The sequence below is a fragment of the Poeciliopsis prolifica genome, unplaced genomic scaffold, assembly GCF_027474105.1.
Source record: "Poeciliopsis prolifica strain line A6 unplaced genomic scaffold, Auburn_PproV2 SCAFFOLD023, whole genome shotgun sequence".
Lineage (NCBI taxonomy): Eukaryota > Metazoa > Chordata > Actinopteri > Cyprinodontiformes > Poeciliidae > Poeciliopsis > Poeciliopsis prolifica.
In genome coordinates, this window is record NW_026562398.1 from 2683000 (window position 1) to 2709539 (window position 26540).

A 26540-nucleotide genomic window follows, 5' to 3' on the forward strand; every position below is an offset into this window, starting at 1 on the left:
AGATTTTTTATGTTCTTAATGATATTTTGTTTTTTAAAATATACATTTCAGCAACAGTATATTATTATATATTAGTATATATTAATATTTTCTCCTCTGCTCTATGCAATTAAAAATGTATGCCCAATGTTGGTCTAATTTATTGGCTCAATATGTAATTTTTATTTTATCTCCATTTGTCCCAGTTGTTTTAAACTTTATAGTTTTTTTTTGTTTTGTTTTGTTTTTTCTGAGAGTAGACATGGGCAAATTTATTTGGTAAGCTATCTTTTAAAATGGACATGTTCTTTCCTAGAGAGTAACAGAGACTAAGATGAACTGATCTCTGGGGCTCTACTCTAACTCGACATCTTCTGAGGTTTTACGAGGAATCTTTGGCTATCAATCAAGGGTGAAGTAAGCACATGAAGTGTAAAACACTCAAGTAAATTATTAATTTTATTTCACAGTAAAACCTTCAGTTTTCTACTGTTTTTCCAACATTGCGCCATGGATGCTCATAAACCAAATGACATTTATCATCTCATTGTGAGCTGGCTGTTTTGTCATATCTCATGACTTAAGCAAGGAGAAAGAAAATCCTTGAAGTATTGTTATCAAGTCTTTGACACACTGTAACTGCAAGCAGTCAGTTACAGTGCATCCACTGTACTTCACATTTTGCTATGTTGCTATGCTATATTAAATTTGTAACAGAAGTAAGTGTGCATATCATGAAGCACAGTAATACTTTCTCGATGCACTGCATTTTCATTTAGCACTGTTTGAGAACCATTGTTTGAGAATGACAACTAATATGCTTTCAGGAACAGATCCACTACAGAAAATATCTAAAAGGTTTTCATATAATCTACCTTATGTACCTCAAAAACACCCCAAAAGCTACTGATAACCATAAAAACACCGGGAAGAAATTGCATACATCACTCAAATTTATCTAATCTGGAAACACTAAAATAATTGAAACTATATCTATGTAGCTTTATCTACAGAACATTACAACCATTCAAAATAAAATTACACTTGTGTCATTTTCAAAGTCCAAGGGGAATCATTTTGTCTCTGTTCTTATTTTATCCACTGAGAGCCACCCCAATTATTTTTTGTGCATTAGATACAATGATGATACAATGATGCAAGAGCGCAATGGAAAATATTCAGCGAATGATTCCACTGAGCAACATGCATCCTTACATAAAACCCAGTCTCTATTTAGGAACCTCATTGTTAAATATTAGGGTTGAGAGGAATGTTCCTAGGCAACAAAAAATTTTTGCTAAAATGGATAATTTCTCAATTCCTTACATCTTAACTTTATACAAAATTAACGTTAGCATTTGATCATTATTATTAACAGCAATAACACATATATTGTTCCCATACATCAATAATCCTATTATTGATTAATCCCTTGCCTTCTGGGTCAGCTTTTTCCTGACCCCAAGGTTGGTGTGCACTTTGAGTTGCCCTTAGCAGGACAAGTGCTGACACTTCTAAAATCTTGAATTATTAAAAGGGATACTGTTAAGAATCATCTCTCAAACCTCTCCCCTACTTCTAAGAAAGCTGACCAAACCAAGAAAATTTGGGATGAATAAGGGGAAAAGGCAGACACAACTGAAGATTGTTTGTGTAAATTCTACTATGTATCATCAGTGAACGCCCCAACTCTCTGGAATCCACGGTATGCAGAGAGCTGGCCTGGTTTCCTTTATTTGAGTTCGGCTTCAAGGCGGGACTCAGGATGTCAAATCGTCCATTTGACACAAAGAAGACAAACACTCCTGGATAAAAGCTTCCAAAGTAATTTAACTACTAAAGGAAAGTTCAACAGTGGATCTTTTCAAACTTACATATTTTTACATTTTTCTGGGACCTTTCAGTTTTAAGAGTCCACACTGTTTGTCAATAAGTAATGCTACCTGCTGCACAGCATTCACACGTCAATAAAAGCCACGAAACATCAAAGGGAATAATAAAAGTTTCAGCTGAAACTAATTTAATCATGATAAAGAAAAGGAGTCAACATGTTCCATAACACTCCCTCTTTGGACTTTAACCTGACTGTCACAAATTTGGCTTGTGTGTGAATACAATAAAAAATATTTGATATAATGTGACAACAGCCTGGGAAGGAAAAGATATTCTATCATATTTTAAGTTAGCTATTAAAAAAATAGATATGTTTTTATTTAATGTTGATGTTTTCCCAAGATAAAGGAGTGACATTAATCAAAAAGAAAGCAATAAAAGACCATGTTTTTACTCAATGATTTTTTTTTAGAGAGAATCTCACAGCCGTCCATTCCTAGAGGAGTGTCTTGGTGATAGAAAAGAAAATATTGTATGTATCAGGAATTACCATTGCACCAAAAAAATCTTTGAAAATTTGAGTAACAGTAGAAGTTTGGTCATTTATTTTTATTAATAACAGACCTCTAATATGGAGTCTGAATCCTGAACAGAAGACTTCAAGATAAAATCCACAAACCAATCAAGTGGCAGAACTATATTATTTTCTCTACATATGATTAAAGTCACAACTGTGCAACAAATCTGAATATGTGGTCAAACTACAAACACACAGCAAATCTCAAAACATTAAAGTCAGTACAACAAGGCCACACAATTCTATGTCGCTTTCCAGTTCACATTTAACTTCCACAGAAACACACCTGTGAGGCAAAACAGCACTAAGCGGCCTACTTGCACACACTGATACCATTTCCTCCTACACCAGTCAGGTGGTGCAGGCCAATGTAACATGAGCCACATCTGTTTGGAAAAGAAAGGATAGCGATCACATCAGTCTCGCCGATCTGTCATCTGGTCTGGGACAGCTTGGATAGTTAAACCCTTCCTGGTTGTGCATGGGAGCCTCGCAGATTGCCAAGCACAAAGGAGGTCTTGTGAGCCGCTCATACAGTCAAAGCAGATTCCCTCCTTTAATTAGAGAAGGAAAATCTGCTGACTCATGCAAGAAACTGATGACAGATGGACAAGGATATCCTTTATGTCGCTGCTCAGAACTTTGCTGCTTTCTTGGGAAGCTTTTCAATTGAAGGAAAGAATATTTAGACAACTATAAGTGGAACCGAAAATAAAATTATGCGACAAGCTTGGTCTGGATAAATCGTAGAATCGTGCAACAGTATTAGTTCGATGTTTTGGGAGCAGGTGATGAAACTTCAGTTCCAGAGGTCAAACGTTCTTTGTGGACATGACATACAAAGACAAAGTTACTACACTTCTTGAAAACAGCAGTTACATAACATGGTTAATGATTTTCCACCAGAGGAGGTACTGCTTGCCTTATCAAATGCAGCAAAAGTTCCTGTGAGAAACTCCATTTGAAGAAGCACGACACACCAGAAGTGAAATACTGAAAACAGAAAACTTAAAACAGTAAAGTAAATCTGTTCCACAGACTTTTCAGCATATAATTAATCAAACTCCCTTTAAAGAAAGTTCATCATTGATAAAACAGATTACCTTAATTTGTTTTTATGTTTGTCCTGGTAACTTGTGAAATTCAGATATACTGAGGAGGAATGATTAAGAAACATGGGGCTGCACAAAATATCATTTCACAGCCCTGACTGCAGTATGAAGGGCCTATTATAGGTGGCTATCCTGTGTTCCAGGTGCTATACAAAAAAACTGCTGACAAAAAATATATCTGACTACCCTTTATGCCATTTATAGGGTCAGTATTAAAAATGAGTTAGTTTCCATTTAAATTTCTATTGTATTTGTCGCTGCCTTCTTAGTTCAAAAATAAAAACATTTAAAGAAAAGGATGCCAACATGTGGTTTGGTTCTTGTACGTATTTCTGACTTGATTGTTTGAAAAAACCCATTTAAAAATGTACTTTATTTTTTGCAAACACATAGACAAAACAATTTCTAAAAATCTCCTACAACTTAGTGTAAAATGGAAGTTAACTTAATTTGATGTTTCAAGTTCAAAAGGTGTTCCAAACATTTTACAAAAACCTCCTGTCATCCCACTGGACATCTGCCAAACAAAACCTCCACCACACATCTGGTGTGTACTTAACCACTTAAATTAATGGAAGGGTCTGAAAGGTTAGCAAAGTGATCTAAGCAATTAAAATATAAAAATATATTACAGATTTTGGTTCTAAATTAACTTAAATATATTTAAACTGTCCTAAGAAAAGTAAATTGATAGAACTTATGATTTACTAAAAAATGACATAAATGGCCACAACAATATTATTAAATAACCGTATTGGAATGTTATACTTTTCTCAACTTCTTCAGCCTTTCTCAGATGAGGAAGAGGTGTGTGCTGCAGCTGTGTGAGAAATAAATTGAGGAGGTGAGGGAAATTTTGCCAAACTGATGCAGAACGAAAAGAGAAAGGATGCAAGGGGGACAGAGAAAAAGAAGAGCAATATCAGTGCACAGCAAACACTAATCCACTTTGCATACAGAACTAACAAAACAACACAGGAAGTTTGACAGATCACGACATCTCCACACAGAGGAGAATCCATTTAGTTTCGAAGTTCACTCGAGTCAATTCTGGCTCAACCGCGTAACGCTGAAGCACTTGCAACTGAAAAACAACTTGAATCTTTCAGATCTCAGAAATCTCTTGCCTGCTATAATAGTGACCAACAGCAGATTATTAGCTCAATCTTTGACCCTTTTGTGATGCAACTGATCCAAATACACACACAAAAAATGTAGAAATCTTTTCCTTCAGAGTGCTTTGTAACAACTATATGCTTATAAAATCGTGCAGCGGAAACCCACACTTCCTTACCCCGCTGTGTTTTATAATCAGTGCACATTTTACAAGTGAAAAAAAGCACACATAGACCACAGGATAGTATCTTTAAGGCTGTGTTCTCCCTCTGGGCATCTAATAGACAGATGCATGTGCAGCAAGCTGGAAGCAATAGGTCAAGCTGCCTCAATACACAAGCAGGAACTGCACAATAAGAACTACCCCCAGTTAGATGTGTCTTGCTGTGATGGGCAACAGTTTACCCTCACATCATCAAAAACAAAACAAAAAGTGGAAAGTTCCAAGCAAATTCAAGCTCTGAGCAGGCCATCTACTGAAGGCAATTTCAAAACGCATGCAACATCAAAAAATAAGATTAAAGCTTTTGGTCCAAATGACACAACAGCACAAAAACACATATTCTGTAACATGCTGTCAGCCACTGGCAGAGAAATCTCCAGATACCCATGCTCTGTCGTAAATCACACATCACTACTGTGAATTGCTTCGACACAATTATTGCTTTAGTAATGAAGTAAGTGGTCTAAGCTGTAACCCTTTAAGTATGACCCACTGTGGCTTTGGCAATGTTGAACAAATGAGGACAGGATGACTGTCAGAGCAGCTTCATGTCAAAGCTTATTTCCTCCAGGCTGCCAAGGAGGGAGGAGCAGCAGTAGTAGCACTTCTCTGCTTCACTCACATCATAAACAGTTTGTAAATCATAATGCTGTGCTATTTGCAACAACGCAACCAAAAAAACATATTCCCTAAGGATTTCACAGCTACTATATGTCACTGCCTCTGGGCCAGAAAGAGCAATGAATACTTGAGATAAAATTCATTTAGATGCGATGCCACAAATTAGGATGAAGCAAGAGAATGAGGATTTACAAGTGCACTAGAATAAATAGCAACTAATATAAGATAATACAAACACATATGTATGACAATGTTGTGTCAGTAATTTCTGGAAATCTGTCATGAGATTCACAGAACAGATTGCAACAAAACTTATTTCAACAGGAATATGTCAAATGGTTGTGCTTCTTGGAAGCAGAACAGCAACTAAGTAAAAACTTCTACCTCACTCCTACCTGACACAAAAAAACATCAGTGAGCTCTATGAATGTAATCGGGAATAAGGAGGTTGACTTATCTTTCATACTTTTTCATTTGATACATTTTTGCCCCAAGTGTACTAAATAATACAGAAATATTAAGCTTAAGTGCATGCTAAGATCAGCACTTTGCATTAAGATAGCAACCTTCCTTTGTAGCCATTCCCCAGGAATGTTTTGTGACAATAAATACTTTTAGCAACTATTTTTTCCTGAGTCTGAGCCAAATAAAGATAAGTAATTGTTTTAGGTGGAATCCAAAAGTAGATTGGTATTTTCTTTCATCTTACATTTCCAATGTCTTTGGCATTAGCTTAGTGTGACTGCTGAATGAAATTAACTGTAAGCGGACTGATGAAGTTTAAGTGACAGAACAGATGATGTCTTCAGAAAATTGTTCTGTCTGTGACATTACTGTAGTCCAACTCTGACCAGTGAAACAGATTGGTTATGTGGAAAAAAGTGAGTCTTACATAGCTGCTCAATGGCTCTTAACATAAAGCAGCCTTTTCTGATTAAAGAGTTATGATTATGCATGTCTCTGCACATTCTTGTAACAATGTTCAGCTGAGATAGAGAAGTAGTTGAGTGCTGCAAAATCAAAGCGCAACAAATTAGTTTTTGTCACTGTTTTGTTACTTGCAACTTTGTAATTCACAGCAATGATTGGCTTGTCACAGAGCACTTTTAAATCCCAATTTATTAGATCTCCAATAGAATTTCTCCAGATTTTCTATAAAACCATTAAATAAATCTCTTAAATTCTTTATTAACTTAAATTTGAACTTTAGACGTTGCAATCACTCATGTCCTCCTGGCTGGACATTGTGTTATACATTTTTGCCAGACATCAGCGTTCCAGACATAACATCATCATTAATTGGGTATTTTAAGCCACATTCTGGGAAGCTTTCAGTGCTGTTTTTTTATTACCATTTCTTTATTATGGCCCTGGAAGGGAAAATTACCTACCATGAGCTATCTCCTTAAAGACATTTGAAGAAGAAGAGTTTTCAAAAGATACATAGAAACAGCTAGATTAATTCATTTATGCTTTGTTTCCATTTTGTTTCTTTGTTGTTGTTATTTTAAATAGGACCTAGATTGTAAACAATGTATGAAACATATGCTTCCTAAATTATAGGGGGCTTTTGATTTACATGTGTCACCAAAAGATTTGGTCCCCATCAAAACTTTCTGTAGGCGCCCCTGGATTCACGCCGGTGATTTTTACGTCAGGACTCACCTTGACGAACAGTTTTTAGCCTGACGGGTCCTTTGCAGCAGTTGATTACAGTGTAGATGTCATAAAGAGGTAATCCAGACACTGACAGCCCCTCAACTTCCAGGAGCAGTTCTCCCGCAGACAGTTTCCCGTCCTGATAAACCACAGCATCCTCTCTGATCTGTCCAATGTACGCAAACTCTCCGTTCTCCGCTCCACCGTGCAGCTCCACGTTCAGCTCCCCGTTCTCGTCCCGGATGACCGCGCTCTCGTTCACTTTTGTTATCCAGTGGTTCTTCTTCTGAATGACTTTTGACATGGTGGCTCGGCTCCAAAGAAAACCCGTAAATTCCGAGGAGTGGAAAGAGACTGAGTCGATTCATAGCACGGAGGACATCCCGGGCAGAAAAACTTCATGTCCTCTGAGTACAACTTCGAGCATGTTTACTCTTAAACTTGGACATGCCGCTCCTCGCTCACAAATGGACATGGACCAAAATCCAGACTTCGACAGCTGCTGTTGTTTCCGCATCTTCAGCAGCAGCACGCGGTCTTATTCCTGGTAATTGGACCTAATCCCTCCCCATAGAATTATTTCTAGATTTATCTCACAGTTCCGCCTCTTTCAACAGAATAACACAATGTTTGTTTTCCCTTTAAAACTTTCTGTTTTAGGGGTTAATGAGGAAAGAGCGTCTATCACTGTGTATGACAGCCAGCGGCGCCTTTAAGCAGGTAACGCTTCAAGTTCCCTCTGTGCGGTGGGGATGGAGATCCAGGGCGAGGTGAAGGCGCATGCGTCACGCTAAGACTCCACGAGGAAAACTCCAAGCCAACCCAAAACCTGCCGGGTCCTGAAGCTCCTCCCGCCGGCCAGCTCTCGTCTCAGGGCGGGTTACTGCGATCCGAGCGTTTAATCCTGCGGGAACTCCGGCGGGCTGTTGTCCTGACCCATCAAAACAGGGAAACGCGGACACCAAACGCCTTCCTCTGTGCGCGCGAGCTTTATGGAGGTTTACAATAAGGTGCAAACTCCAAACCCGCCCATTTAGTCCAGCACCGTCATGAAGCGAGTCATAAACAACAATTACTTTTCATCCGGGAAAGATAAGCTTCTGAGGACATCCAGGAGATCCTGTGGTGAAACTCTAAAATATGAATATTTTTAAGATAATTTATAAATTGGGTTAAAAAAAATCTGAAATCTTATTTTTGTTCAGTCATTTAGTAATTTTCACAGATTTTTGTTGTTGCTGTTAAAATTGTTGTGAAAGAGCTGATCTTTAAAAATAATTGTGCCAACTGCAATATTTTTTAATTAAAACATAGTTTAGTTTCAGATTGCTTCTCATCAGAACTCACTTAATGTGACTGACACTACTAATAATAATAATAATAATAATAGTAATGATAACACATTTTATCTGTTCATATTTTAATTAATGCAGAATAAATGTAGCAACAGGTACTATGACTGTTTCAAATTATGATTTATAAAATGCTGCTCTATTATGGCTTTCTTATCTACAGAAATAATATTCCAACATTCCCATTTTTAAATGAAAAACTGTCCTTGAGCAAGACACTTCTTCTATGCCTTACAATTATTTGTTTCTGGTTTTTGATATTTTTCTTTTGCATGTCACTAAGAGGTTCTTGAACTTACTGTCCATTTGCCTCAAACCAGCTTTTATTCAAAAAAACACATTCATCGTTGATATTCATTGATTAACATTCACTCCATTACCTCAATATAATTAATGATTACTATGATTAACTTGAGCAGAATATTTTGACTTCTGGTGGAGAAGAAATTTAAAATCCACCCAAAGCATAACTTAGTTAATGCATGCAGCTGACATATCAGAACTTCACCATGACGTTGTATCGTACATTTAATTTAAATTGAAGCAGAAAGTGCATGAAAATTACACCTTGATGACCAGTCTTGCAGCAGCAGTGTGGACAATCTGTAAGCAGGAAACTGAGTCATGGCCGAATAAGGAATAGAGTCAGATCAGTCCAGTATGATGAAATTAAAGTATAAACAGTTGGTTCTAACAGCTGATAAAATGGCATGAGTGTAATTTGCAATAATGTCTTTGAAAATAGCTGTACAGAACAAAATACTTTTCATATCTTTGTTGTTTATAATAGTAAAAAAAAGACTATTTTTCTCGCTTTACATGAATAAAAGCTTAACTTTGCAAATGTCCAAAAGATGATCAACAGAGGAGGGTCAATGCTTCTTCACGGAAACCCGTCTCCACCGTGCAACAACAGGATTAACCAAAGAGAGGAAATCATCCACAAAGAGACAGGCATAGTAAAAGCATGAATCAGTTTCCCTTTCCCAACAGGTTCGAAAAACATTCAGAGCTCTCAAGATTGTTGAACCATTACAAACAATTTTTTCCTTTGAGTTTAAAACAGCTATTTTTTTCCCCCTGAAGACACAAAGCCTTGAAGTGGAGTTCACATTTTAAAGGTCAATTAGTTTTTTTTTCTGTTTTTCTTTTTCTGACCAGTCCAATTTAATTGTGGACAAAAAGAATTCCTTGCCATTGGCAAGCAATATATGCAATTGAATTATCCAGAGCAGTGCAAATAACAAGTCTGTGTTGTTTGGACAGAGCCAGAAGGGATCAGGTGAGAAACACATGCCACTGCAAAGGAAAACAGGCTCTGTGTGTGCTTCCTGCCAGTTCAGATAAAGTACAGTAACTGGCACTCTACCACTGTGAGGGCGGTGGCCTGGATAACAGAACATAAAATGAACCTTTCCATCTCATTTCGCAGAGAACTTTTTTGTATATCTGCGCTTAGATAATTTTACACCTCCTGGGAAACTATTTCTTTGAGTTTATTTTTTATTCCTTTAAACATCAAATTTACATCAGGTTCAAGCACACCACTCTCTTATTTGCTCGCTGCTACAAAGTGGGCTTTGTTGCTTGTCATGTCACATGACATTTTTGTTGAGCAAAAGTAATGGCTGCAGGCCAGTGAACGTCACACAGATGCTGGACACTGATGTGCTCTGACTGATGAGATGCAGACTGTTTCCAAGACAGAGGCCTGTTAACAACTAAAATTTAGCATGCAAAAATTGTTTTCATCTTTCAAATTGCAATAATATATAGAGCTCCATAATTTATGTTTTAAGTTGATGTCTTTAGCAGTTAAGATGGAACAAGTTTTAAGTTATGTAAACACCAAAGAATATTAATGACAATAAAGAAAGAAAAAACATGAGAAAAAGAAAATTTCATTCAAATCAAACTCATATTTTTAAAATAATAAAATAACTTACAACATAAAAACTCTCTGCACAACCCTCACTAACTATGTTGTCTAATTAATCAGATTCTTTTTCCAAATCGACTGAAAACAGCTACTTTTTTTTTTTTAAAATAGGTCGGTGCGTTAATCCACCCTAACACTGATGGAAATAGCTATGCGAAATGTGCTTTCAAGAACCGAAATAGTAATTAAAAACTATAATTTATATTTTTTTTTTTTGTGATAATTTTAGTAGTCCCCAATTTCAAAGATTAAAACAAGAAAAATTGTAACGGGACCAATAAATAATACATCCCCCATTAAGATATACATTTTCATGTGTCCCACAATATTACATTCAAGAGAGGAATGCTGTTTCTGAGCCTCTTTGCTGCAATAAATGAGATAATAACTGCACTCATTGATACTTAAAATTCACACTGCAGAAATAATTCTCAAATCAACAAGTACAGAACATCAAGTACCGTGTGACGAGGGCTGAGTTTGTTCTCATGAGCTGGGGTTATTGAGCTGCAAGATTTCAGGAATGCCATCAGTTCACAGTTTCAACACAGCAGGTAAATATTAACCAGCAACTCAAACACTTGATTCTTATCAAGTGTGCTGCATTTCAGCTTTCAGGGTGGTGACAAACACAGCACAGTCAAAATGGTTTCACTGATTCTTATTATTCACTTTGAAACCGTGTTTTATTTAGTCATGTATGAATCTACTTCTAAATTGTAGAGGAAATGTATGTAAAATACTTATTACTATAATGTTTCATAAGTTGTGTTGCATGTCATGAATGTGCACATAATTTAGATTGCCTTTTTACAAAATCTTAAAAAAAATAAAAATAAATCAGTAAAGGTTAACCTGACTTTTAAGTTAGTTCATCATTGCTATTGTTCATATATACAACCACCTTTGTGATATCATCAGCTACTGCATAGCAGATGAGAAGAGACAATGTTTTAAAGAAATAAATGCAAAGTGCTGATCTTTTTCTAATTTTAAGAAAGTACATGAGGTATCTGCCAGCAGAGCTGTGAGTTGAGTCTTTCATAAAAAAAGCGACTTCACTGAAATTTGACCTGATCTTGTGAGGAATGTGCCTGGAAGAACTAAAAAAAAGACTGTTTTGTTGAAAACAGATACTCCCAGTAAAAAAAAAAAAGACAAATTTTGTATTCATTGGTAGATTAACAAGTTATGTTTTTCTTTTAAAATAAAACTAATATTATAACTTCTATTTGTCATAAAACATTGTGCCTGGATTATCTAGCGTTTCTTAAGCTTTTTATGTCAAAAGTGTGCTTTTCTTATTTTTCAAGAACTCTTATCGAGGAAGCATTTCCATTCTCACTGTCGATAAACTTCCACCAGTACTGAAATGCACATAGAGGAGACAGGACACAAGCAGACAAAAGACATAAGAAATAGCTAAGTGCAAATAAAAATTTGTCTATCCAAAGTAAATGTCTTTTATCCAGTGAAGTGACAAAAGGATCTTTACAGGGAACGCTCACCTATCCAGACTGATACGAAGAACCAAAAGGTTTATTTTTGTCCGTTTTGCACCACTGCACGGAAAAAAAACAGGCAAAGAGGGAGAAACAAGATGCAATATTTTTATTAAGCATGCTCAATTTTGTGAAAACGTGCAATTTCACCTTCCTGTCAGCATGACGTTCTGACAACCCTCCAAGATGTTTAGCATCTCTGTTGAATCAAGTGTGGTGAAAGTCTATTGACCTGGCCAAATATAGTCATGTGAAAAACTGTGCACACCACATTTAAGTAGTACTGCTGCCTGGGGTCAAGAAGGTCCTGGGCTCAAATCCTGAACAAGGGACTTTCTCTATGGGGTTTGCACCTTCTTTCTGTGTAGGCATGTGTTTTCTCTGGATTCTCCAGCTTCCTCCCACGGTCCAAAAACACAGTTGTTAGGTTACATAAAAACCTGTACTTTGTTGTGAGTGTGTGGATGGTTGTTTGTCCTGTTTTGCCTTACGATACTGGCTTATTCAACAGAAAACTATGAAAACACTAACCTACAGTGAACTTTTCATTTTAAGCCATATTTCTGGTAAAACTGGCAAAATTAATGTTCAGTTCATTTCAGCTCCTCTGGGAAATATTTGGGTTTTAACTCATCCCTGGGGTTTATTCTTTGTCTGCCTACCATTATGAAAGGTCAGCTGTCGGATGCCTGCTTATCCATGTGATGGAGATTATTTCAGTTCATTTGAATAACTTCAAAAAGACTTGAAGTTAATAATGAAAAAAAAAGAAATCCACAAAATTCATTGTTCCTATCTGTCCAATCAGAAATATTTAATACCAAGCAACCTCCAAAAAGGTCACATGCAATACTTTTACAAACATATTAACACAAATGTTTTTGTAATTATTTTAAGAAACTTTGAGAAAGGTGTAATGGATGCATGTACAACTGAAGAAAACCTTGATGGCTGCACGAGGTACTAAATAATACAGTTACAAACTGAACATTCATATTTTATGTGTCTCGTTATATACAGTGTTTCAATTTTCTCTCTGAACAGGTTGTATCAACTTTTTTGAGCTTTATATTGTGTTATAATGTTATCATCAGTAAATAACTGGTAAAACTGCTTGTCAGAGCTTTTCATGGAAACTACTCAGTCCAACGCTCATGAGGAAGGTTGTAAATGGCATAATGAGATGATGATGTGCTGAAGGCGACCTGTCAGAAATAGCCTGAGCTTCTTAAAGACACAGAGGCCTAAATTCAAGGCAGAGTCAAATTTCTTTGAAGTCATGTTTGAAGGAAACACTCTGACTGTGCTATGAATGACACTATGAGCCTGGAAAATACACCCCTTTCAGCAAAACCCTGTCTTTACGTTTTAATAAGAACAAATATCATTTTCATATCAGCAATGTAGCACACAAATCTTTCAAATTAAATCTATACATGTATAGTCCTGAGTTAGTGCTTAATAAACCTACATTTTAGAGGCACAAAGTCATCAAAATTCTACTTATGCTGGAGAAGAATTTCAGAGTAATTGGTTGGTATTAACATGGGAAAGACAAGGTTTATGCAAATTTGCATGTTAAAAATCTGATCTGTTTGTAGGATACCATCAACCGGTGATTAAAACTTTGGCCATTCTTAAGCTTGGGAACCTTCTGAACTGCAAGTGTGGATAAGTGAGAGCATCGATGATGAGGCAACATGAGTTCATTTGCAGTGGATGATGTGTTTTGGCCATCCGACCCCCACCGTTACATAAGAGATGCACGCTTGGCTGCCGGCGTAGAAAACAAGCCGAGTCCCCATGCATTGAGCTTTCCCCTTCACTGGTTCTTAACCATGCAGCACACAGCAAGAGCAGACAGTGAGCAATATTGAATTATTCAAGCACAGAGAATGTTTCAGCAGAAGTGGGCTTTTTGTAAGTAGCCTGAGCAAGTGGAGGATTTAATCTGCATTATGTATTAAGGAAAATGTTAAATTGAGGTTTTTCACTGAAAGTTTCTTTTCAGTTAAATTTACAGATATTTCAATTCAATTACCTTCATTTCAATTTATTTATTTACTGTCAATTCATGTTTCAAGCCCCTTTACCAAAATTTGTACTTCAACAGCGGCAAAATTCAAATCAGCCTCACTATATTGGTGCAAAACTGTCTTCCCTATCAATACAAAAATAGAGTAGTGTAAGGAAATAAAAGAGAACATGTATTTTCCAATTTAATGATTTGTTTTCAAAAGTTGCAATTCAATCTAAAAAAATTCACACTTTTTTATTTAAATTAGGCAATGACACATGTTTAATGGCATAAAATATGCAACAAACAAAGAAACTGCACCTGCACAATAATCTTATTTTCTCTTTTGATTTAAATTGCAAATAAAACTCAGTTTCACCTCAAATTTATTTTTTAAACAAGTCCTAAAACAAAAATATCACTTAAAAAAAAACATTAATTATTTTCTCTCCTTTGTGAAAATAATTGTATGTGAAATATTTACAGAAAATTTTAAAACATTTCTTTACAGTTTCTTTAGAAACTTGAAGTTTTTATTGCTAAGGCTGATTTGCTTGTGTTCTATTGTATTTCAATAAACTGTTATGTATTTGTTATTGATCATTTAAAAATATTATAAACTTCTTGCTCATTAAAACAACATTCAGTCTTACATGGATTTTGTACTAACTAACTAACTAACTAACTAACTAACTAACTAACTAACTAACTAACTAACTAACTATTTTGCCATGAGACACCGTAAGAACTAAAAAGATTTTAAATCTATCGACCACATATACCTGACAGATAATCTCTCTCCAGGTTTGAGTTTATTTATTGTTGCTTTGAAGTTGGTTTTAATTCCATGTGGTTCTAATGCTCGTTTTAGTATGTATTTACAAGAAAGAATGTAGGATTGATAAAAACAGAATTGTAAGTGATTAAATCTTAGTACAAGGTGAATATTTATGTTGAGTTCTCACAAGTTTAAACATTTTTAGACTATAGAGCACCCTTGTTAAGAAAATAAAAAAAAAAACACAGAAAAGGCCTTTCTGTTTAGCTTTTATTCCCATTGGCAGGTACTACAAATTAGCAATCGAAATGGCATTTGTTGCATAAAAGACAGATGACTATTTGTGTGCTATTAGCCACACTCCAGCTTCCTCCCACAGACCAAGTCTGTGACTGTTATGTTTACTGGCCTCAAATGGCCCTTAGACAAGTGTATTTGCATGGCTGTTTGTCCTTTGTGTTTCTGTGTTGCCTTGTCATGGACTGAAGGCCTGTCCAAGGTGTTCTCCACCTCTTCCTTATTGACCACTGGAATGTTGGGATAAACAGGTATTGACAATTAATGGATGGAAACAAAAGGGGAAAAAAAGTTTTCAGTGTAACACTTTCTGAGTTTGTCTTGTAGATTTTGTGAGGCTGTGAACAAAACACACAGGATATGTGGTGGGTTTGAAGAATGTGGATGCTTGAAGTCCAGGAAGTCACAAAGCCAGGCAATTAGGGGAGGATGTATTTGCTTTTTTTTAATGAGGATATCCTCCATGCATTATCACCAAAATGTCATGTGGTCCACTCTTTATTGTCTCACACCAGGTTTATTTTAAGGCTTGGTGTCTTGTTTGCTTTCACTCTTTATTCTTTTACAAGTTTTTTAGAACAGACCACTCAAGAATCAGAGCAAGGTGATATTATGGCTTTAATTTGTTCACAAACAAGTTTCATTATTAACATTCTTGAATATTTCTTATAAAAGAATTTATATACTGACTTAGTCTTTGAAATACTCTTCTTCAGACTGCCATTGTGAACGTTCCTGTTGTGTTTGAGTATTTTTTTGTGTTTTGACGATTATCAGATTTTTGAGACATATCTGACCTTCAGATATAAACAGAGGATCTTCACCAACACAATCAAAGAGGACTTGATTAACCCACTCACAGATCAACCCATTGTCCACCAACCACCACAGTATCGCTAACTTTTCTCTGATCTTATCCATGGCTAATCATATTTTTGAATTCTGCATAAACACAACTTATTTTACAATAACTACTTAAACAATCTATGACAGGATATATCAGTGAAATCAAGCTTACTTATTTTGAAATTCATTCTTTCTCATTGGTCAGTCCATTCCCAGTGTTCTGACTTTCTCCAACAGAACAGAAAAACCTTCTAATTTAGTATGACCAAATACAGCTCAGCTGTTTATTCTTTGTTTATTAATTAAAGACCCATCTTGAGTTACTCTTGTGTTTTATCCGCTGCCCACTGATGACAGATGGGTGGACAAAAGGAGTACTGAATAAGAGAAGAAAGAAACACCAAAAGGACCTAAAAACCCTAAGAAATCACTTGAAATCTTAATTTAAAGAATCCAGTTTTCCTATCAGTACCAATCGATTTCTAATCCGGATTGATGATGGTTTCATATTAGCTATGTGTCACACAAGAAGCATCTGTTGATTTGCATAAGAACTATTGCGACCTCATTGAGTAAGTGCTTCTTGCTTGATTTCAGTGAGAGTATCTAAAAATAATGAGAAGAGATGTGCAAGAGCTGCAGAGAGACCAGGAACTGCCAATTGCTTCAAAGCGAAATATTGCACATTGCTCTCATTTGCTATGCCTGCCAGGTCTATTACTATTGCACACTACCTTAAACTCCACTGCCAAAGAAAGCCATATCCTATCCCATTTAAAGTTTGCTGCAGAACATTTGGACAAACCAATGAAAGAGCAGACTTGTCAGCAAGACATTGATCCCAAACACACAGGCCTATAAACTCTCACTGATTTCAGAGAAAGAAAACTTAATAGAAGGTTGATATAAGCATGAAGCCGACTGAAAATTAATGAAACAACTGAATATCAGAGTGTATAAACTATAAGCCTTAAACTGCCATGACTTGTAGACACTTTGGAGTTTCATATGTTCATAAATTTACATACCCTGGCAAAATTCAAGATTTTGAGAATTCTTTTTAAAGGTAAAGCCATTTCTTGACAAGCAATTGTGTTGATTCTCTATAAATCACAGCGACAAAAGAAACTACAAAAATTGACTCCATCAAGTGCACATATGTAACCCAATTTTCAATATTGTGTACAGGGACTTTTAACATCAATGACAGCTTGAAGTGTTCTGCAAAATATGTGGATGAAATAAAATCTGACATCATCCTGACTGAAAGTCCAGCTGTGTGGAATGCTAAGGGCAAACTTTTTTTTAAGTTAGGAATGATAAATATGACACAAATAAACAGGCTTTCAAAATCTACAAGATTTCAAGGCATTATTGAAAAACAGTAACATGTAATATGCTGCTGAAATGCTGTTTGCATTTTGCAGCTTGTTCCACATAATGCTCAGCTTAGCGGATCTTTCTCCTAGCGTTGATCTGACTATCAGCATCCTGGATAGCGTTAATTTTGACATGCAGCTTTGAAGTGCAGAAAAATCGACTTCACAAAGCTTTGAGGCGCTTTACTCTGTCATTTATTGAATCGCTTTAGCTTTACTACTCTTGCAGCTGGGTGTCCTTTTATGTCCACTGACTGTAGTTGGCATCTTTGCCTTCAAATGCTGAGGAAAGAACTATGAAGTCATACACGCATGCTGAATTCCAGTTCAGAACACACACGTGCAGATCATTATTAAACAGTATTTTTCATTGCTTTAGTGCTAAATGTTATTCTCATTCAGCTGTGTGGTTAAACAGGCCATAATTAATGTAACTGTAAAACGAACTCACAGTGTTTGACAGTTTCTCATCAACACGCATGAGGCGAATTATAATTTAAACCAATCCACAAAGGTGAGGCTATCAACACACATATCTCTCTGTTACATCTTCTCTGCTCTAATCAAATATTTATCTAAACACACATTCTGCAGGAAACCAGAAGCAGCAGCACTTGATGCAATTTCCAAGTGTGTGCCAGATGTTTTCTATTTATCTAGAGCAAGAGTTTGGCGATGTCTCCTCATCATTTAGTGGAGAATGTAAATCAATTTTTTTATATATATTTAGTATGAAATCACTTTGTTCCCTCCAGCTTAAAATGTATTTCATCGATTTTAACAATATTGAATTGTGTGCTATTATTCCTTTATTTTGAAACCAGCAGAAGAACACATTGACCATATATGCATTGATAACTTTTAAATAGACACTCTATTGCAGAACAATCAAAGACATTGTGTCAAAAAGCTTAACACCTTCAGAGCTACAAAAAAAGTAAAATGAACTTACTTCTTGCATGGTATGCTGCTAAGATGCAGTTATTATGCCTCAGTTTGCTTATATTTAGAGCTCTGGGCCCAAAACCTCTCCTGGTTCAGTTATTGTTAGAGATGTTAGCAAACATTTAGCAGCTTGTGGATCAATGTCATCACCATTTCACACGCATTTGAGGTCAGTGCCAATAATTTACCTCACTGTTGTGGACCAGCTTCTTATGCATTTGAACGTCTTCAACATACACTCAATCAGATTTGTGGGTGGTTTTCCCTCAGCCCAGCACTACATGTGTTCAGGGTTAGGATTAGTCAATGTGCTTTAAATTAAAACGTAAGGATTTGTTTCAAGAAACCCTTTGTCTTACAGAAAGACGTTCAGTGTCAAGACAATCTTTTTTTGAAGCATTTTTGTTGGCCATCTAAAGATAACAGATCCTTTCCATGTTTTCTCAGAAAGAATGAGTGTGACTGGATGTCAGAGCAGGAGGAAGACACATGCTCTAATTTCTGTTCAGCTGAATTTAAAGGCAGATGCTGACCTCTTGTGGTCATTTGTATTTACCCAAACAGGTCTTGAAACAAATCGAGAAACAGATTTTAAATTGCAAACACCCTGGAACAGTACAAAACACTCACAGAGTGTTTTGGGAGGAATATGACATGGATGTGCTTAAAATATGTTTTTAATATGTCCTTTGGTCTCGATTTCAAAATTGTTGACCTCCCGTTGTGAAGACTGGCCCACACATTGTAATGCATATTGACTCCAGATGTAAATGAAGCCTAATGCAGAGTTCTTTGGATTTAAATTCAAAAACATAACTGAGAAGAAAATTACTGGGATATTTTTTTTTTTATGTGCTGGATTTCACAAAATAAGTGCAAATCAGTGAGTCAAACACATGCAAACATTTTATATTTTATACTTGGAGCAGCTGGACAGAATTTGATGCTTAGAGTTTGTGACTTAGAAATTCAGGCATGTTTGTTTGAGAGAGTACTTCCCTTAAATCTCATTCTGGTTTGTATCTGTCTTATTGTATAAGAGTTTCTATAATTCTACAAGAGTAATGTATCTAATGTGTTTTTGTCCCCATACTAATTTGAGGTTTTGCTTTCTCTAACTGTGGCAGCTTCTTTATTTTTCCTCATTTTCACAAGTATCTCTGTGTTTAATTTCGGATGAGAAACACAGACGCCATGGACATCGATCGCATGGAAAAATAAAAAACAAAGTTTGAAAATAAATAAATAAATTACCACAGAAGCTCCAGGAGTTTTACATTTCCCATGCACACCAGTTGAGTGGGCTCACTGAAAAGGTGAGAGGCCATGCAGGAGTGACGCAAGGACAGTGTGGGATACAAACATAAGACTACTGATCTACCTGACCCGCTCAAAAGTCAAATGTGCGTGAGACTGAGCACAAGATGTATTTTTTTTAAAGCCTTAAAGAATGTCTATGTTGTCAATAAACATTCTTAAGTCTGCATCTTAATGTGTGCAATCTTTTCCAGCTCAAACTGTTTCACTAGTTCACTAGTGACTGCTCTCATCTTGTTTCCAGCTTGCAACACACTCAAAAAAACTCTCACAAAGACGATAGCATTTTTATTACATTCATTACATTATACAACTGATTGTGGGGTATTAAGTCATGCAAGGAAACTTTTTCTTCTGAGCAAATGTAACACCAGTAATTATCCTTTTACAGCACCTGTGTACAGAGGTTTGAAGGGCTTTCTTTTTTTTAAATAGCTGCCTGCTGTTGCTGAGAGCATCAATATGACAGCAGTCAGAGGAAAATAAAACAGATTAACTAACAAATGAGTTGAAATTCACTATTAATCTCAATCTTGCATGACTTACAACAGCTATGATGAGTTATACTCAGATAATTTTGCACAACACAGTTCAAAATTGCATATTTGAAGGATAATTCTGTATTTTGATTTAGATTTTTTACAAATAAAAATCTGATATGACTGGTGTGCTTTTGAATTTAGTTTATTCAATCAGTACAGCCTCCTTTTTGCTGCACATAAAATGACAGTTATTTTGGGTCTGTATACCCAAAAGAATAACAAAACAGTTTTCCACATTCTTAGCCTCGTCGGGTTTGATGGAAAATGTTTGTTAAGAAGTTTGAAAGTTCTACAATTTGTTTTACTACCACTAGTGTATTTCTACATAGGAGTAAGCTTTGATCCAAACCTGTCAGTTGCAGCTGTGATTGTTTAAAATCTATAAGACATTTTCTTTCCTGTGCATGCCTAAAAATGCACTCTGAAAGAATTATGCGTTTTTTTGGGTGGGGGATTTGTCAACAGATTTCCCCACTTGTGGACATGTTGAGCAGTGGTTCCTTGCCACTTGTGTATTCCAATTTTTCTAAGTATTAATTTCTTGCAGTTGCACGATTTCCTTCCCGTTTTCAATTACAAATATAAAAAATTTGGGATATTGTTTTATACAAAGTTCTCCTGTCCTCCTTTGTTTTCATGGTGTTTTTACTTTCCAATGTTTTCTAATTAACCTCTTGGGCCTTTAAAAAGTAGCTGGACTTATACTGTTATTACAAATAAGGTGAAATCTGACTGAATACGAATTGTTGTTTCCTTCAATTTCAGTTATCCACTTCCTTTTTGTTTTCTGTCACAAACAATGTCACAATGTTGCAAAATGAAAAAATTAAGGAGTTTGAAACTTCTTGTAAGACATTGTTGGCTGAATCCATTTATTTATTTATTTATTTCCATTTAATTTCCTCCATTATTTTGTGCAAGTACAAACATTAGCCACACTTTGCAGATGATTTGGTGCAGTCTAGTTGAACTGCTGCTTTTCTCTTTTAGTTGAGTGTAAGCGGAAAGAAATGTGGCTTTCTCTCACAGGTTAATTTAGGGGCTGACCACAAGGCTCCCCAAAGACTGTCTGACCTGAACCCAGATGCTTCTTGAAGTGTATGGTCAGTCAAGTGTCAACACACTGTCAGGACAGATATGTTGGGATTCTTGTGGCTCAGCTCAGGCACTGAATAGCTCAGAGTAAAATCCTCATCGAGTGTGAGCACAGCAGCAAGATGTGCATATGAAAACACACAACCCTGTCAATTCCCCTCCACTGGAAAATGCACTCAACATGGGCTCTGCCTCCTGCCAGCATTTATTATCAAAGACCGCGATCTGAACTTACACATGTGTATTGAGCTTTACCCTTTGCATGCTTTTTGTTAAAATGTGCACTCTGCTAGTGATCGGTCTGCTGAGAACTTTCATCAGATGGACATAGACATGTCAGTTTGAAGAATAATTGAAGAGTGAGGAAAACTGAATGAAAACTCACGACATCCTCTTCATTTGTACCACTGATTCACTAACACAACTGTGGTAGAAGGCGTTGTTTTTTAAATCAATGCTCCATGTTTGCAACATGAAAATACTCTTCAAGCCAGTCAGTGAAACTACACCTTGTTTGATGCAACAATAAAAGCAAATGGACGTTACCACATCATGTGCTCATTAACTACACCACAAAACACCTAGGAGATTGCTTTAGTTGTGCTGCTTTTAATTAGGATGGAGAATTTAATCTTAGCTTAGATTGTATCTAGTTTTGGGTCTCAGCCAGAAAGCAGATTATTTCTTCCAAGGTGCTTTTCATCAGGGTAACTAAAGTTTCATATGGAAAAAAGGAATCAAACACAGGACTAAACAACAAGGGCTGGTGACCAAATAAAAACAAGTCAATTCAGTAGATTCTTTGGCAACCTCTGACAGCACAATGACAAATTCATAATTTTCTTAATTAAAGCTTTAAAATGTTTGAAATCATTCAAAAATAAAAGCTCGATGTTTTTTTGTAAACATTCTACAAAAGCTCCAAGTTCACTGTATTTATTAATCCCTGCCTATTAAACCTCAAAAGTATTAAAGTTTTCTGTGGCCACTTGAAATCACAACACAAACTTTTTCCTATTAATATTTTACACTTCTGATTTTGCACCAAGCCCCATCTATTTGATGTGTCACCTTCGACCTAATGAAGTGTTCAGAGAAATCATCTTTTTCCACTTATTTACAGCAGTCATCTTTTAAAATGTATTATCACAAACAGTTTTTGTCTCTTTCAATGTTTCAATTAGGTGGTTGTAACTTCAGTTCCAACTTCCTCCACCATATATATTCATGCCCTTGGGCAAGACACACAATAATAACTTTGTTCATTGTCACTGGATGACAAAATAAAATACACTGCTGAGAAAAAGTTTTTTTCCCGTTACAGATTTTTATTCTTTTTTTACTCTCTCTCTCTCTCTTTCTCGCTTATATTTCAGGTCATTAGCCACATTTTACCATCAAAGAAAGAAAACCTGAGTAAATAAATAAAACACCATAAATGAATAATGTATGTTTTACTCTCAAAAAGCAACACAGCATTCCATGTTCAAATCACTAATATCAGTCAGTGTGGACAAGGTTACAGAACTATCCCTAAAACTTTCAGAGTCTAGTAAACCAAAGCAGTGAGAAACATTATCCAGAGATGGAGAAAACACGGAAAGATGGTGAACTTTCCCTGGAGTAGCCAGCCTATAAAATTACTTCCAGAGTGCATCATACAAGAATTCACTTAAGAACATCATAAACTCCGCTAGACTAACTTGCCTCAGTTAAGGTCAGCCTCATAATTCAACGATTAACAGACTGTGATAGTGGATCCCGTGGGAGAGTTTGAGGCCAAAAACATCAATGAACAAATAGAAAAAAAAAAAAAACTCTTAAAAATTTAAAGGACTTTGGGGGAAATATCTTGTATACTGATAAGAGAGAAGTGGAAGATTCATTCTGTTACATTTGTTGCAAAACGAACAGATAAAAAATACTCAGAGTCTGAATACTGGTAGTAAAATAGAGCTGAGTGCATCTTTGTGGCTTAGTAGCTGGAGAACCTGTGGTAATTTATGGAATCAAGAATTCTTCTTTTCATCAGAAAATTCTGAAGAGGACAGTATGCCTATCAGTTTGAAACCTGAAGCACAAGTAGAAAATTATCCAAAGGACAGCATCAAGTCCATTTCTGAATGGCTAAAGCAAATCAAAATGAAGACAATACACCTCATTTCAGTGTATTGTGGTCATTCTCCTAGTCATGATCCGTATCTCATAACCAATCGTGACTGTGAGAGATTCCTCCCACAGTCCAAAAACATAACTGTTAGGTTAATCGGTCTCTTTAAATTCTCCCTCGGTGTGAGTGTGCGTGCATCATTGTTTGTTCTGTCTGCGACAGACTGGCGATCTGTCCAGTGCGTACCCCGCCTCTCGCCCAGAACGCTATCTGGAGATAGGCACCAGCACCTCTCCTGACCCCACAAAGGGCAAGGGTGTTAGAAAACAGATGGATGGATGGATGGATGGATGGATGGATGGATGGATGGATGGATGGATGGATGGATGGATGGATGGATGGATGGATGGATGGATGGATGGATGGATGGATGGATGGATGGATGGATGGATGGATGGATGGATGGATGGATGGATGGATGGATGGATGGATGGATGGATGGATGGATGGACAGACAGGCGGACGGATAGTCAGAGAAGAAGAGGAACTAAACGGCTGGGGGCTCATCTGAAATAATGTAGCGTTGCACAAGTCTGCTGTGGTGATAAACAAGCTGTAGCAACAGGCAAAGCTTTCCATCTTTGTTCTGTCACTCATATGGTCAAAACACTGATAAAACATTAATAGTTTTAAGAAAAAGAAAAGTGCATTCTGCAGCAACAGCTGGTTCTGCAAATGAACCAGCTGGATGGAAATGAGTCTTTCACCCCTTCACATTAAAGAAGTTTGATTAATCACCAGGCCTTAAACTAAAACAACATAGTAAGCTTTTAGTAGATTTGTGATTGGCAAATAACATCCAGTCAGTCTGTCGGTGAGCTCACTCCATCTTTCTTTCCTCTGGAGCTTCTCACAACCCTACAAAGAAGGTGTGTCAGTCAATGACGCCAGCAGTCTACATAGCTGTGTATCAAAAGTGTATTTAGTCCTGAGGGCAGGATGGTGAGAGCTTCCTCTGGGTTATGTTTATTACAAGAAGGGTTGTGAACCAGTGCAGAGGGATTAGATGGGGGGTAAAGTTTGTTTTCAAGAGGTCACACTGAGGAAAGCTCCAAACTGAGTGGCTAAATGAAAACACGGTTTGAGAGGATAGGCTATAAAAAGAGTCAAGGATCTGCGCACAACAGAGAGACGCAGCTTTCACAACCTTGGATTACACAAACCAGGAACTTTAGAGTCAGAAAAAGCTAACATACAATATAATTTGTCTGTTTTTGTCTGCCTGCTGACAGAGAAGTCACTATGATTCCACTGCCAAATTACTGGATGTATTTAGTTGCCCTATCTCTGGCATTGAACTCCAGTCATGGCTTAAGAAGGTAGACATCTTGCTTTTTTACAAGTCTCTTGCTCTGCTTACAGTAGTAGTACCAGTTGTACAGGTATATTAGGTGGAAAACATATTTGAGAAGGAAAACATGCCGCAGCAAAAAAAAAAAAAAAAAAAAAAAGAATGACAGCTCAGCAAATTAAGACAGGATAACAAATGGGTTTTAGTGGTTTGTTGTTAAAACTTATGATCTGAGATTACATGTGTTTTTTATTTATTTTTTCTGGCTTGGCATTTTGAGCAAAATATGTCTGGGCTTTATTACAGAATGACTGTCATAATGAGATCGTGACCAGACACATGTGTCAGAAATTGAAGAAATATTTCTCACAGAACTCAGAACTCATGATCTTTATTTGCATTAAATTTGGTTCAGTTTTTCTTTCTCAGCTTTTCCTCTTTTGCTTTTCTGTCTCTAGAATCGCTCTCAAGAAGATGCCATCCATCAGAGAGACGCTACAGGAGATGGGAGTTTCTGCAGAGCAAGTATTGACTGAACTGGCCCAGATGAACACAGCCGAACCCAACAATGGGACAGTTCCCACACCTTTAACAAACTACTTGGATGTAAGACATTTTAATATCCATTTTGACGTTTTTTTGTGTGAATAGTCACCAAAAAATCTGAAACACATAATGTATATATTTTTGTGTAAACGATTCTGCAGGTGACAGGAAATAAAGACATGTTAAATTGAAGACATATGGGATTGCCCTTTCACAAAGACAGGGCTACAAGTCCAGGGTTTACGAGGCCCACAAATGCAAGCATTTTCCTCTCTGCTCTTTGGACCAATGCTAAAAATGTCTTCTTCAATAAAACTACAGATTAAATTGCCTTTGAATAGGAGGTTTGTTTAAGAGTTATTGTGTAATATTTTATTCCCCCAAACCTCGCTTATGGAATAAACTACATGTGGAAAACATATTTAAAAATAGCTCTCAGAACCGCTGTCCCATTTGTCTTTCAACAGACTCAGTACTTTGGAGAAATTAGTATCGGTTCCCCAGCCCAGATGTTCAATGTGGTGTTTGACACAGGTTCAGCCAACCTGTGGGTGCCCTCACACAGCTGCTCACCTTTCTCAACAGCTTGCTGTAAGTATCAGTGTGTTAAGCTATAACTGAAAAAATAAATTTCACGTATTGGGTTGAAATCTGGTAAAGTGTGGACCATTGTGGTGCAGTTAACTCTTATGCACAAGAATCCAGTTGGAGATGATTTGAAATTTGTAACGTTATCCTGAAAGTAGCTATCAGAACACAAGTATACCATACTATGGAGTAATGTTCACGGCAACATTACTCAGGCTATCTGTGTTTAAACTACGTTTAACTGGTTCTAATGGATTAAAGTAGTGTATTTAGGTTTAAGCTTTAACCATTGATACAAGATAGTATGGATCCATTCTTTCATGTTGTTTTCATTTAAGTTCTGATCCTAACATCTGAATGTTGTAGCCTAAAACAAGACTTATCTGACCAAGCAACATTTTTCCAGTTTGTTACCATCCAATTTTGGTGAGTCATGTTGTCTAAGTTTCTGGTACTCGTGTTCCTGGGAGCTAATGGTTTGATTTGCCACTTATACGAAAAAGCAGTTGAAAAGGCTTCCTTTGTGATGTGAGATAAGATTGTAAGTAGTAACAGAATAGTTGATAGGATCAGTGTGAAAGGACTTGCCAGACCTGGAAGTTGGCAAAACAAATGTGATTTAGTCTATTCTCCTTGTTTTGTGTATACTCTATCCTCTCTGTTGGTCACCAAGCTGAAGGTAGACACAAACATCTGAAACTCATCAACATGGACTTGTACATGGGATTGTTACTGAACTACTTGAATGCTTTCCTTGCCACAGTATAGAATTTTAATTGATTTTGTTCAAATGTTTGACAATTAAATTCATTGATC

General features: G+C 36.5%; 2 protein-coding genes across 24 annotated transcripts in view; one reads left to right on the top strand and one right to left on the bottom strand.

Annotated features, from left to right (window-relative positions):
* The window catches only part of LOC129370231 (membrane-associated guanylate kinase, WW and PDZ domain-containing protein 1-like), a 96365-nt gene extending 88281 nt beyond the window's left edge, over nucleotides 1–8084 (bottom strand). For 14 of the 22 annotated variants that reach the window (XM_055046054.1, XM_055046046.1, XM_055046045.1 and 11 more), the window contains exon 1: nucleotides 7127–8082. In XM_055046054.1, coding sequence (XP_054902029.1) covers nucleotides 7127–7424 — 298 coding nt within the window. In that variant the 5' untranslated portion in view covers nucleotides 7425–8082. Of the gene's footprint in view, nucleotides 1–7126 lie in introns of all 22 variants that reach the window. The other 8 variants (XM_055046049.1, XM_055046052.1, XM_055046051.1 and 5 more) reach the window with 3 other exon arrangements.
* Nucleotides 1–26540, top strand: part of ren (renin) — a 50687-nt gene that overhangs the window by 19443 nt on the left and 4704 nt on the right. The window contains exons 1-3 of one of the 2 annotated variants that reach the window (XM_055046063.1): nucleotides 24462–24618; nucleotides 25049–25196; nucleotides 25604–25727. In XM_055046063.1, the coding sequence (XP_054902038.1) occupies nucleotides 24542–24618; nucleotides 25049–25196; nucleotides 25604–25727 (349 nt within the window). In that variant the 5' untranslated portion in view covers nucleotides 24462–24541. Of the gene's footprint in view, nucleotides 1–24461; nucleotides 24619–25048; nucleotides 25197–25603; nucleotides 25728–26540 lie in introns of those variants that run through there. The other variant, XM_055046062.1, reaches the window with a different exon arrangement.